This window comes from Peromyscus maniculatus, chromosome 2 (genome assembly GCF_049852395.1).
Source record: "Peromyscus maniculatus bairdii isolate BWxNUB_F1_BW_parent chromosome 2, HU_Pman_BW_mat_3.1, whole genome shotgun sequence".
In the NCBI taxonomy this organism is placed as follows: domain Eukaryota; kingdom Metazoa; phylum Chordata; class Mammalia; order Rodentia; family Cricetidae; genus Peromyscus; species Peromyscus maniculatus.
In genome coordinates, this window is record NC_134853.1 from 153,068,262 (window position 1) to 153,080,264 (window position 12,003).

Here is a 12,003-nt window from a genome sequence, read left to right on the forward strand (position 1 = left end):
CACCATCACCACCTGGCCCCAATTCAACTTTTTAGGGAGTGGTGTCACTGTCTTGAAGTCAGCCAATCACAAATCTGATTTTGCCTGTGTTTCTCCCAAAGCACCACTGTTCATGCAGCAGTTTCATCACAGGTGTGACATCTAAGGCTTAAATAGCCTCCAGGATGCAAACAACAGTAAGTTACCAGATGTAATTGCTTTTAGGAGTTTTGGGAAATTTTCTATGGAAAGGAGGATGGAACCCCTTAGAATAAGATGTTTGGGTGTTTTGTCTGAATGTGTGTCTGTGTACCTCATGTGTGTGCCTGGTACCTATGAGGGCAGAAGAGTGTGTCAGATCCCTGGGACCGGAGGAACAAATAATTGTGAACAGCCACGTGGGTGCTGGGAATCAAACCTGGTTCTCTGGAAGAGCAGCCAATCATCTTGACCTTTGGGTCATTTCTTTAGCCCTAGGAAATTTTCTCCTAAATCAGTAGTTCTCAACATGTGGGTCATGACCCCTTTGGGATAGCATATCAGATACTTACATTATGATTCATAACAGTTAAACTTACAGTATGGAGTAGCGATGAAAATAATTTTATGGCTGGGGGTTACCACAACATGAACTGTACTAAAGGAACACAGTGTTAGGAAGGTTGAGAACCACTGTCTTAAGGGCAAGAAAGTAAGTCAAGAGCCTGTTTAAGAAAGCTCACATACCTTACAATTAACAGGAGCCCTCCCCAAAGGCTACTGTGGTCAAAACTCGGATGGACAAAGAAAATGCACCATTTTTCCAAATCCTTCATTTAATGTCAGGTAGTACTTCAACTCAAGACACGCAGTATTCATACCATAGAGAAAAGGGCCCTGAGGGCACCTGAGTCATGCATGATGCAGTAAATAAAATCTTGGCCCAACCCAGAGAAATCAGTTATTGTCCTAGAAGAAGGATGGTATGCTCTTTTCTCTCCCTGTTTCTCCTTCCTAGACTTAAGTCCATGGAAGAAAAAAACATCAATCAGTGGAACTGATGAGGCCCTGGAGGGTAGATCTGGTTGTAGTTTTATAAAATATGTTTAAGAAAAAAATAGCCCAGGCCTCCCTGCTGCAGCCAAGTCTTGGCTGGCCCAGTGGCCTGACCGCTATAGCTAGAAGAAAAAGGTGATTGCTGGGCACTGGTGTGGGTTTATGATGGAGCAGCATAAGATCGTCCCTGTGAAAATGAACATGAAGAGCCACTCCCCATTAGCCTTGTGGTACTGCTGAGAGTGACAGCTGTGCACAAAGTGTCCAGTGAGACCAATTATAGAGTCTAATGCAGTGAACTGAGGCATTCAGTTAGGGCCTATTTGCACACAGACTAAGAAAAACAACAAACTTCACCTCTTAGACACTCCATCCTACCAGATTACCTGTAACAAATGCCTCATCTCACACCACAGACTTTAGCTTCTGTCAGGTTTAAGTGCAAGTAACACATAATCCAGCTCTTCTCTTCCAGCCCAAGCCCTAGCTCGTTGGCAAGACTGTTGCAGACTTCTAACTGAGGCAGACATCTGCAGCGAGGAAGGCAGCTATTGAAGTTCAGGAGCATGAGACTGAGTCTGCAGTCAGTGCTGTCAGTTTCCTTTCCTACTGATGTCTTCTTCCTTCAGAGCAAACTTCCTCCTAAGGACTTCAGAGATAAGCACAGCAGGGTCTTCTTCCTTCAGTAAGCTCCGGCTCCTGCAGACACAACAAGAGTTCATATTTAGGGAGTACTTGCTCTGTTTTGGGTCATGCTCTGTGTGCACTTTTCACCTCCTGAATCTTCACAGCTAGTCTGTGAAGCAGTTGCCAGTGCATGTTCCTACACATGTGGGAAGATTCAGCACCAAGACATGGAGTCACTGTCAACCTCTGGCTTTTAAAACCAAGCTGTTTCTGGATCCCATCTCTTAACTAGACTGCCCTTTTATTTATTTATTTAAAAAGTACTTTATGTACGAGTGCTCTGGCTGCATGTACGTATGCCTGCACTCTAGAAGAGGGCATCAGACCCCATTATAAATGGTTATGAGCTGCCATGTGGGTGCTGGGGATTGAACTCAGGACCTCTGGAAGAGCAGCCAGTGCTGGAGCCATCTCTCCAGCCCCAAATGCCTGTTTGTTACATGGCTATAAAATATGGGTAAAATGAAGGCCCATCAATTTGCTGGTGTTCTGATCTAATCTCAAGAGGGTCTTGCAGTAAGTGATTGGCTCAGCCCTTCTGATCCCTACTAGTTCTGGTGCCAAGACATCCTACCAGCATTTTCCCTTAAGTGAGCTGAGATTTTTTTCTTAATAGATAAAAATCATAGCAAAACATTACATTATAAGGAACTGTGGGAACAAAATGAACTCTAGGGTAGGCACACATTTATCACAGAAGAGAGGGTCCTGAATGCTCTGAAAACAGTTGTCTGAAGCTGTTAACTTCTACACATTTCATGAAGGTGTCTTACTGATCTTTGAGGCAATACACAAAGACCAAGATTGACTTTAAATCTGAAAGTAAAAGGAAGAGTCTTTGGTCTATCACATTTCTGAACTTTAAGCTGACCTGGCTACTTCTATTAGAGAAGAAGTATGGAAGAACATGGAAGAGGTTTGGCAAAAATTTTGGATATAATTTGGTCTAAAAAGCCAAGTAACAGAAGCTGACCTGGTAATAAACATCTATAATTCCAGCATTCAGGGGACAGAGGCAGAGGGATTGCAAGTTCAAGACCAGCTTGAGCTACAGAGAGATAGACAAGGGGCATGTTTCAGAATATTGACTAGAAGAAAGGCTCAAAGCGACCAAAACCAGGTGAGGCAGCAGCTGTTTGGGGAAGTGAGAGATCAAAGAGCTTTTGTGGGCTAGACAGGAAGACCAGAGTGAGTAGGATAGTTTCTTGCCCGGTACTAACAAGTACAGCTATACTGGGTACTTGCCATCAAGGTCGATCTCCAACTAAGGTGCCCAAGAACAAGATCCTTGGTAGAGTAGCTAAGCACATTTGGAGAAACTGCAAAGGGCAGGCTCCCTCAGGCAATTCTAGAACTTGTCTACCAAGGAAACTTTTCAGGGTCCTGAGAGTGGCCTTGCTTCCAACTCCAGGCCTGCCCTGATTACCCAGACTTGAGCAAAGTCAACCACAGCTCCATTCTCTGGGTATTCTGCTTTGGTAAATTTACTATGTACAAATCTGGGTTGGGTGTAATGGTCCATGCCTTTGATCCCAACAGAAGCAGGCAGAGCTCTCCAAAATGAGTCCCAGACCAGCCAGGGCTTCACAGTAAGACCTTGTCTTTAAAAGCCAACCAACATCCCAAAGCTGAGCAGTTTTGATGGGCAGCCAGATTTAGGAACTAATTATTAATCTTAAAAGCTTGATTGGTTCTCAAGCTTGGTGTGGTGATGCACACCTTTAGTCCTAGCACTCTGGAGAGGCAGGTGGATCTCTGAGTTCAAGGCTAGCCAGGTCTACAGATCGAGTTCCAGGACAAGCCAGGGCCACAAAGAGAAACCCTGTCTCAAAAAAACCAAAACCACTTGGTTCTCAAGTCCCAGAATTTGGAGGTTTTGCATTACAGAGTATCATATGAGTGAGTACAAGTGCCTGCAGAAGCCAGGGGTGTAAGGTCCCCTGGAGCTGGATTACAGAAGCTGGTACTATGGGTACTGGGTCCTCTGTAAGAGCAGTATGTGCTCTTTAATCACCAAGCCATCTTTCCAGTGCCAAACTATTTTATTTAAAAATAAAATCTCTAACTTTATGCAATTCTTCCACCAAAAAGTCTACTAGTTTGAGACACTAGCATGTCATACAATCCCCCAACTTTGAAAGGTAGAGCATATTGAAATATGGTAGTTAGCAGTATGCAAACTAAAAAGCTACTGAGGTTTTTTTGTTTGTTTGTTTTTAATGTGCATTGATGTTTTGCCTGCATACGTCTGAAGGTGTCAGGTCCCCTGGAACTGGAAATTGAACCTAGGTCTTTTGGAAGAGCAGCTAGTGCTCTAAACCACTGAGCCTCCCTGTATGTGCTCCTAACTGCTGAGTCTTTAACAGCTGGTTGAGGTGACTTAACAGAACAAATGGAAACTTGCTTTTCCACAAACTAGGCCCTAGTCAGTCAGCAAGCTTTGTGACTATAATAACACGATTACCTTGTTAGCCATGAGTGACTAAAAGATTACCAGAGCTCCTAACATACTCACAGGTCTTGGCTCTGTTTTATCCGGTGAAAATCCTTCAAGATGCCCATCATGTCTGCAAAGCTGCTGGCCTTGGACAGAGAGATGCAGTCATCCTCTTCAGACGAGCTGCAGGTAGCTTTGTGTTCTGGTTTGCAACATTCAGGGCTGGCAGAACAAAGCAGGGGTACTGTTGGAAGCTCAGGGACCTCTACCTCAGTCTCCTCAGTGATGTCACTAATGACAAAGGAAGTTGTAGAGTGGAATGAGGATCCAAAGCAAGGTAAAGGAGAAGAGACATTTGAACTTCCTGGAGATAAGAAATCTGGCGTTAATGAAGACGAAGCTGAAAGAGAAAACAACAGATATAATGGACATTGGGCTGCAATGAAGCAGTGATCTCACAAACACTGCCTACAGAACACACTCATTCCCTGAATTCACATCATGACATTCCTAGAGTGCCAAGGGTGGGACCTCCCCAAGGGAGCCTTCCCCACTCTGCTCCCATTGAGGGCTCCACATAGGCAGAGGAGCACAGGCTCTTGCAGTGTCCAAGAGAGGAAACCCCTTCCCACATAAAGTCACGACTCCTAAATGCTCCCAATGCAGTGAGCTTTAGGTTGGCAGCCCTGTTTTAAACTGAAGCTAAGCAAGGCCTGCATTTCCTATTTTTGTCATTTTTCTCAACTGTGTCAGTGTTCTGACTTTTTTGAATTTTGCTATCTATGAGCTCAGTGTTCTAGACAAAACTTCCCAATTTTAATTGAGACAACTGTCTTCAGAGTTCCTAAGAAATGACACTGATTTTTCATATTCTATGGCTTAATTTTTCAAGAAATTACTGCATTGATTTATTGTGTGTGGGTACAGGTTTACCACAGAGTAGGTCAGAGGACAACTTTCAGGAGTCTGTTCTTTGCTCCACCATGTGGGTCCTAGGGATGGAACTCAGATAGTTAGGCTTGGTGGTAAGTGCCTTTACCTGCTGAGCCATCTTACTGCCTCCCACACTACAACTTTCACGTGCTCTACTAGCTGTTAAGGTTTAGGAACTATGTCTTTGAGCCACTGAGCATCTTCTGGAAGATCTACCTATTGGTTGTTTATGCCTCTGGTTAAGGCAGGCTCCTCTCTATTTCCAGTGGCTCTGCCTTAATTGTATGCAGAAGGCTACAGAGAGAAGTACTCCCTACAGAGAGAAGTACTCCCTGGTAGAAAGGACAAGGAAAGGGAGCTAGGTAATTAAGGAGATATGTCTCATGGTGCTGGTGGTGGCGGCGGCGGCGCACGCCTTTAATCCCAGCATTTGGGAGGCAGAGGCAGGCAGATTTCAGTGAGTTCAAGGCCAATCTGGTCTACAAAGCAATTTCCAGGACAGCTAGGACTATTACACAAAGAAACCCTGTCTCGAAAAACCAAAAAAAAAGTGTGGGGGGGATTCTTTGGGTTCATGGGATATGTGATCTTAAAGGTAGCTGGGAAGAGGGTATTAGATTTTGTAGCTAAGAGAAGGAATTGGCTCAGTGTGACAGGTTAACTTAAAAATTTGTTACTAATCAAACCAATCAATAAATGATTAGTGGACATCTTCTAAAGGATATTACAGAATATCTGGGCTTCACATCAACTCTAGAACCCTGGGCCTAAGTCTTCCTGAATCAGAGACTATAATTTTTCTCATCCTTATCTTGCTCAATAACCAGGGAAGGGGAAAGGATAGCCCGCTATGCTACGTCCTCAGTGGGGCGCCTACCTGCATCTGCTGCCACTATTTTAGCAATCTGGCTGCGCAAGTGGCTTAGTTCATCCTGCAGCTCAGTGGTACGGCTTAGGGCAGGCAGGGCTGGCTTCTTGAGGGCCAGGAGCCTCTCCTCAGACCCACGAAGATTGGGCACTGAGGCATTGCGTTGCATGACAATCAGAGGGCTGGGCTTCCAGGTGTGTCTCAGCGGGCGCGTATCACTCCTAAGCCAGAGAAAGAAAAATGTCTTACTACAGACAACTGGCCGATGTATCCCTGATTAAATTCCTTCACCCCACAGGTTCTACTGCTTCTCTCTAAGCCCATTCCTATTGGCCTCAGCCTCTCATAAACACCCTCCTTGCTGATTGCCACTTTTGGTAGAAGCTCCCCATCACCAGCAGAGCAGCTACGGCCTCAGCTACCTGACCCGGGCATATGTTTCCTCTTCATCTGCAGCAATCCAGGCAATGTCGGCCAGAGTAGGGACTGGAGGCACATCTCTCAAACACAGGTCAGAAATGTTAGGTAGAGTCTGTAGGAAAGCAAAATTCAACATTTATCCAACATGAGGGGAGCTAATCAGATTAATGCAAAATGGGAGAGCTAATCCAGCACGGAGTGAAGAAGGCTTCCTAGAGTAAGGAGAAAGCTTCCTGGTTACAAATCAGGCTATTTAATGGACTGACCTGAATTCTCCCACTTAATGTGTGTAATATTTTGCCTGCATGCATGTCTGTGTGCCATGTACATGTTGGTGCCCACAGATGCCAGAAAAGGGTGTCAGATCTTCTAGAACTGAAGTTATAGACAGCTATGAGCTGTGAAGTAGGTGCTGGGAATCAGACCCAGGTTCTCTGGAAGAGCAGCTGCTGAGCCATCTCTCCAGCCCCATATACTAAATGTTAATAGTGCTCATATACACTCCTTTGAAGAGCCCGTGTCCTTAATTGCCTTTGCTCAGCAGCATCTGGACAATGGGTATAGTCAAATGTGGGAAAACTTTTGACAGCTCTGGATAGTGTGCAGTAATGAGACACTAGTCAAGTAACTATACACTTCTAATCCTAACACCAACCCTGATACCACTTCTAACTCAGGATTCCGTTCCTACACAGACCGTAGCTATCATCATACACACACACACATACACACACACATAAGTGTGTGTGTGGGAGGGAGAGTTGCTCTTTCATTTCTCTTTCCCCAAGGCCCACATTCTTTCATGCATGTGTTTCTATCTCCTCTGTGTGCCAACAATGCTTTCATGTCTGTTTCCCGTACTCACTACCCTAACTATCTAACACAGTTGGTGCCTCACCAGGAGTTCTTTTTTTCCTCTGAGTAGCTCTGGCTGTCCTGGAACTCACTCTGTAGACCAAGCTGGCCTCAAACTCACAGAGATCCTCCTGCTTCTGCCTTACAAGTGCTAGGATTAAAGGCATGCACCACCATCTAATGAACATTATTTCATTTTCTACTACAGAAGCAGTTCTCAGAGACCTAGTCCAGACAGGAATCTAGGCTGTAGAGTGGAAGCTAAAGCCTCCATAGACACAGAGGTTAGCCTGTAAAGCAGCCCAGTAATACAGTGCCATATTTGGACAGAAAGAAGAGGATGAGGATTTGAGGCCATAGAGAAACACTAAAAATAGAGTTTAAGTGGCCCACTCATAGGGCTGGTGAGAAAAGCAGGTCTACTCAAGAGTCACAGCACTCATGTAGAGAGACACAATGCCTCAGCTCTGATGTACGTCATCTGGAGATTTGGTTTAGCAAAGGCTTTCTGACCTGCTTTGATAAAATGCATTGCTGGAAGCTTGTAAGATCTGAGTCACTTAGCAGCAGCAACAAAGGTAAGATGAAAGATTATCAATTTATGAACAAACTGCAATCTGATTGTTGTGGTCACATGTCTGTATGCAATCAGAAAGGCACAATGACCAGGATCTATTTATTATATAAGCACTCAGGAAATGAAAAAGTCATCAGGAAAGTGGGCAAAAGCCTTGGCAACTGACAAGATGTCTCCGGCACAGAAGCAGCATCTCCTCCCATACTCCTTTCCTTTCCTTACCCTTCCAGTACTCACCTCAAAGGATGCCCGGGGACAAGGCTTCAGGGGTAGATTGGTCCCAATTCTTCTTACCACACTCCGAGCAGCCCCATGTGGCTTGTTTTGCCAGATTGGGATAGTCTGGAGAGAGAGACGGACAACCCCAAAACCTCAGAGTGAGTCTAACGACTGTTTCTTGCCTGCCTTTCTCTGGAAGTGAGTCAGTTGTAAGGGCCGGTTTCTACACCTGGTGCTGCTCAAGTAGTCAATGATTGGGAGGGTCCAGAGAAGGAACCAGAATTAGCTGGGGGTACAGACTGTTCTGCTTCCCTCATGTTCCTCTGCATACAAAAGTAAAAACACAGACCCATAAAGTGTACCACGAGGAAGTAGGATGACAGCTCGCTCAAATTCCAGGGCTTCAGTGAAAAGCTAAACTGGCATCTCAGGGCCTCGCACATCAGCAAGTTCAGTACTCGGCTCTCTTAGCCCCCTGCCTTGGAATCCTTACCACATTGGCTTCCATTCCTGATAGTTCCAGCCGGCTCCTGCACTTGAAGGACAAGGCACCCACAGGGCAGCTTCGGAAACCTGGAAGTATGACTCCTTCATATCAGGCCATTCCCGGAAGCATGAGATCTTTCCTGTGACACAAACCCCAGAGAGTAGGGACTCGGTGGTCACAAAACAATCCTCTGCAAAGCCATTGCTAAAACTACCTCCAATGCTTAAAGGAAGAAAACTAGCCCACGAGGCTGCCCTTGCTTGTCACTGGCTTTTCTAAACAGGTTATATTTCTGATTTGCTGAGAAAGCTTGGCCAACCTGGGGAAACTTCCAGGCTCTAAGGTTAACCGAGGCAAAGCCTGGAAGATGCAGTCAGAACCCTTTGGAAGTTACAAAGCTCAAAGGAAAGCAAAACCAGGGTACCATCCAAGCCCAAGCATTTATTCTTGAATACAAGTGGGTAAGAAAGAATCAATAGCCAACTCATGTTAATTCCAGTCTACTGGAAGAGATTTAAGTGGCTGTAATGCGCATCACCCAACTGCAAACATTCTGTCACAGAACCACACCTCCAGCAGCACGAGTTTTTTTTTTTTTTTAATTTTTGCTTGGTCTTCTATGACTGTGTCTCAATGCTTTTGAATACTGGTTTCTTCATCTGTAAAATGGGGAAAAGGAAATCTGCCACTTGGTGGGCAGTAGTGGCACACACCTTTAATCCCAGCACCTGGGAAGCAGAGGATCTGTGTGAGTTCAAGGCCAGCTTGGTCTACAGAGCGAGTTCTAGGGCAGCCAGAGCTGTTACACAGTGAAACTGTCTCAAAAAAACAAAACAAACACACACACACACACACACACACACACACACACACACACACCAAAAAAGAGAAAATCTGCCACTCTAGGCTACCCTAAAGGTCAGTGAAATTGGGGTAGGTGGATGACAAGTGCTTAGTTTAAAGCAAGACAGTTACTCCTAAGTTTTATTGTAAAAACTCATTTCTAAGATGAACATACAAAGCAATGCTCCTGACTGCACTCTTCACAGCTGCCCTGGCATGGAAGTTCAGTCAGTGAGCTTTATGTCTGTCAAACACCAAGAATATACATTTTTTTTTCTTTCTGAGACAGGGTTTCTCTGTATAGTTTTGGTGCCTGTCCTGGATCTTGCTCTGTAGTCCAGGCTGGCCTCAAACTCACAGAGATCCACCTGGTTCTGCCTCCCAAGTGCTGGGATTAAAGGGGTGCGCGACTGCCGCCCAGCAAATATATGTTATTTTCTAAGGAAGGCTGGGCATCGTTAAGAGATGCACTAGGCATGTGGGCACATGAGTTAACTACAGTCTACGACCCCATTTTGAGTTTGGGGAAGAGTGGGGAAGCAAAGGACTTGTAAAGGAAGACAGAGTATCTATCCTAAGACACTGCAAAAGGCAGACCAAGGGTCTTGTCGTGAGGGCTTGCAATGCCTGGGTTAGAAGTCACTGGGGTGCCCAGGTCTGCGCTGAACAGGGATGAGCTGAACTTGACGGGCAGTATCTCTTCAGGAAAATCTGGAGTTCCTCTTCTACCTTGAGAAAATTGCCATCTTATGATATACATGGAGAAAGGAAAGGACTTGTCTGGTCAGTCACTCAGAGGCTGTACAGTAGACAGTGCCCAGAGTCTGGTCTAGGCTCTGGTATGTGTGCCAAAGCCTACAAAGTCCCTGTGTGACAGACTTCTTGCTGAATGCCATCTATCTCCTGTCATCATCCACTCCTATCTTGCTCCATCTCCAAAGACTCCATCTGAATCTAATCCTTAGGCGAAGGCAGATTTTAATAAACTGCTCATTCTACTTCTCTGGCGTTAAATCTTTCAACTCTCTCCTGGACTCCACAGCCCTCCTGCCAGCAGGGCCTACCGAATGGCTGGACCCCACCTTCTGGCTCTCCAAACCAAGCTCTCATACTGTCTGGCCAGTGCTCGCTTTGGGGCCACGCTCCCTCGTCCCCTGCGCTGGTCCACAATGCTACGGGGCTGTCAGCTCCCAACACGGCCCCCTCTGAGCCCTAGTCCACACCACTGCCTCCGTGGGACCCCGCGGAACCCTGATCCAGCTCATCCCAGTCCCTCAGCGCTCTGCTCACACACACATCACGCCCGCCGGGTCCTCAGTCCAGCCCGCAGCCGCCTCGATTGCCTCCGGGGCCGCTCGGGACAGAAAGGAAGTAACCAACCGGCCCACGGCACGGCCTCCGCCAGGCCCCGCCAGCGCCCGGCTCCAAGGACCCGCTGTAGGCCCCGCCCCCCGCGTGCCCGCTAGCCCTCGCCCGGCCCGCAGACGCGGGTCTTCGCACCTCGGCGCGGCCGCGGTCCCCTCGGCGGTGGCAGTGCGCGCGTCCCCACGCGCCGTCTCTCCCCGCAGACCCGCTCGGCTCCCAGAAGGGCCTCGACCCCGGCGGTCCTGGGCCAGGGAGAAAGTTTGCCCGGCGGTGCCCGGCGGACAGCTGCGCGGAAGGGGCGCGGGTCCCCCCGGCCGGCCGGATGCAGGGCCTCGCGGCCGCCCACGACGCGCCCCCCGCCCCCGCGAAGGCGACCCCGCCCAGGCCAAGGTCGGCCAAGTCCTCACTGCGCGTCCGTCCGGCGGCCCTTGGACCCGCGGGCCGGGCCGGAGCCTCCGGGCCGGGGTAGGTCCCAGAAGCGGCACGCGGCCGGGGCGCCGAGCCTGGGGTCGCTCGAACGGCCGGGTCGCCCCCAACGGCCGGGGGACTTGGCCAGCAACTACGCCTCAGGACTAGTGTCCCCGCCGGGGGGGGGGGGGGACGGACAGCGGCGACTCCCGCGAGAACTCGCACGGGAACAGGAATCACGCGCTCCCCGTGCGCCGGGACGGAGGCGCTGCCAGCGGACCAGCGGCGCCCACCGGGCCTGCCTGCCGCGCTGCCCGGCGCGGGGCTCACCTCAGACTCAAGCTCCGGACTCACCTCAGCCCCTCCTACTCCAGCAGGCGGCCGAGCCTCAACGTCACTTCCGCCAGCCCGCCTCCGGAAGCAATCGTTTGCAGCTGCGCTTCGTGCCGCACGCCCGGGAGAGGCGGGCTTAGCAAGGGGCCGGAGCGGACGTGGTCTCTGAGTGGACGGCACACCCGGGAGGCCACACCCCTCTGTGGGCCACGCCCCCTGTAGGCCGCCGCCCCCCTATGCAGGTCGCTCCTAGGACGCTGAGCCCCCGCGTTCAGCCGCTGGACTTTGCTTCCGTCTTCCTTCCCACCTTTGGTCTCTACAAACTTCTGAGCAGCGGTGATCTGCCCGTGTTGCAGCTCAGCGCCTTAAATAGTTGGTGTCGCCCCTACTGTTGCTGCAAGTCTCCGAATCCTTGGCATTCTTACTAAACTGGACTCTCGTCCCATTTCATGGTTCCCGGACACGGCCCCCAGCAAAAATGGCTGTTTTCGCCTTTGACGCACGCCCTCCAGTGCTTCGGAGTAGCTCTCTTCTATTTAAAAGCTCGCTGTCTCACG

General features: G+C 48.6%; 1 protein-coding gene across 8 annotated transcripts; it reads right to left on the reverse strand.

Moving 5' to 3' along the window:
• Positions 1–776: 776 nt before the first annotated feature.
• Mtfr1l (mitochondrial fission regulator 1 like) lies at positions 777–11,604 on the reverse strand. Of its 8 annotated transcripts, none has more exons than XM_076565382.1 (7): positions 11,468–11,604; positions 8,504–8,636; positions 8,029–8,133; positions 6,362–6,471; positions 5,949–6,160; positions 4,217–4,502; positions 777–1,713 (listed from the first exon to the last, which is right to left on the reverse strand). In XM_076565382.1, the coding sequence occupies exons 2-7, from the start codon at positions 8,516–8,518 to the stop codon at positions 1,608–1,610; spliced, it is 834 nt and encodes a 277-aa protein (XP_076421497.1). In that variant the 5' UTR covers positions 8,519–8,636; positions 11,468–11,604; the 3' UTR covers positions 777–1,607. The 8 variants fall into 8 exon arrangements, with proteins under 8 accessions (XP_076421497.1, XP_006975716.1, XP_076421496.1 ...); XM_006975654.3 differs by having other exon boundaries at positions 4,217–4,538; XM_076565381.1 differs by having other exon boundaries at positions 11,444–11,557.
• Positions 11,605–12,003: the final 399 nt, after the last annotated feature.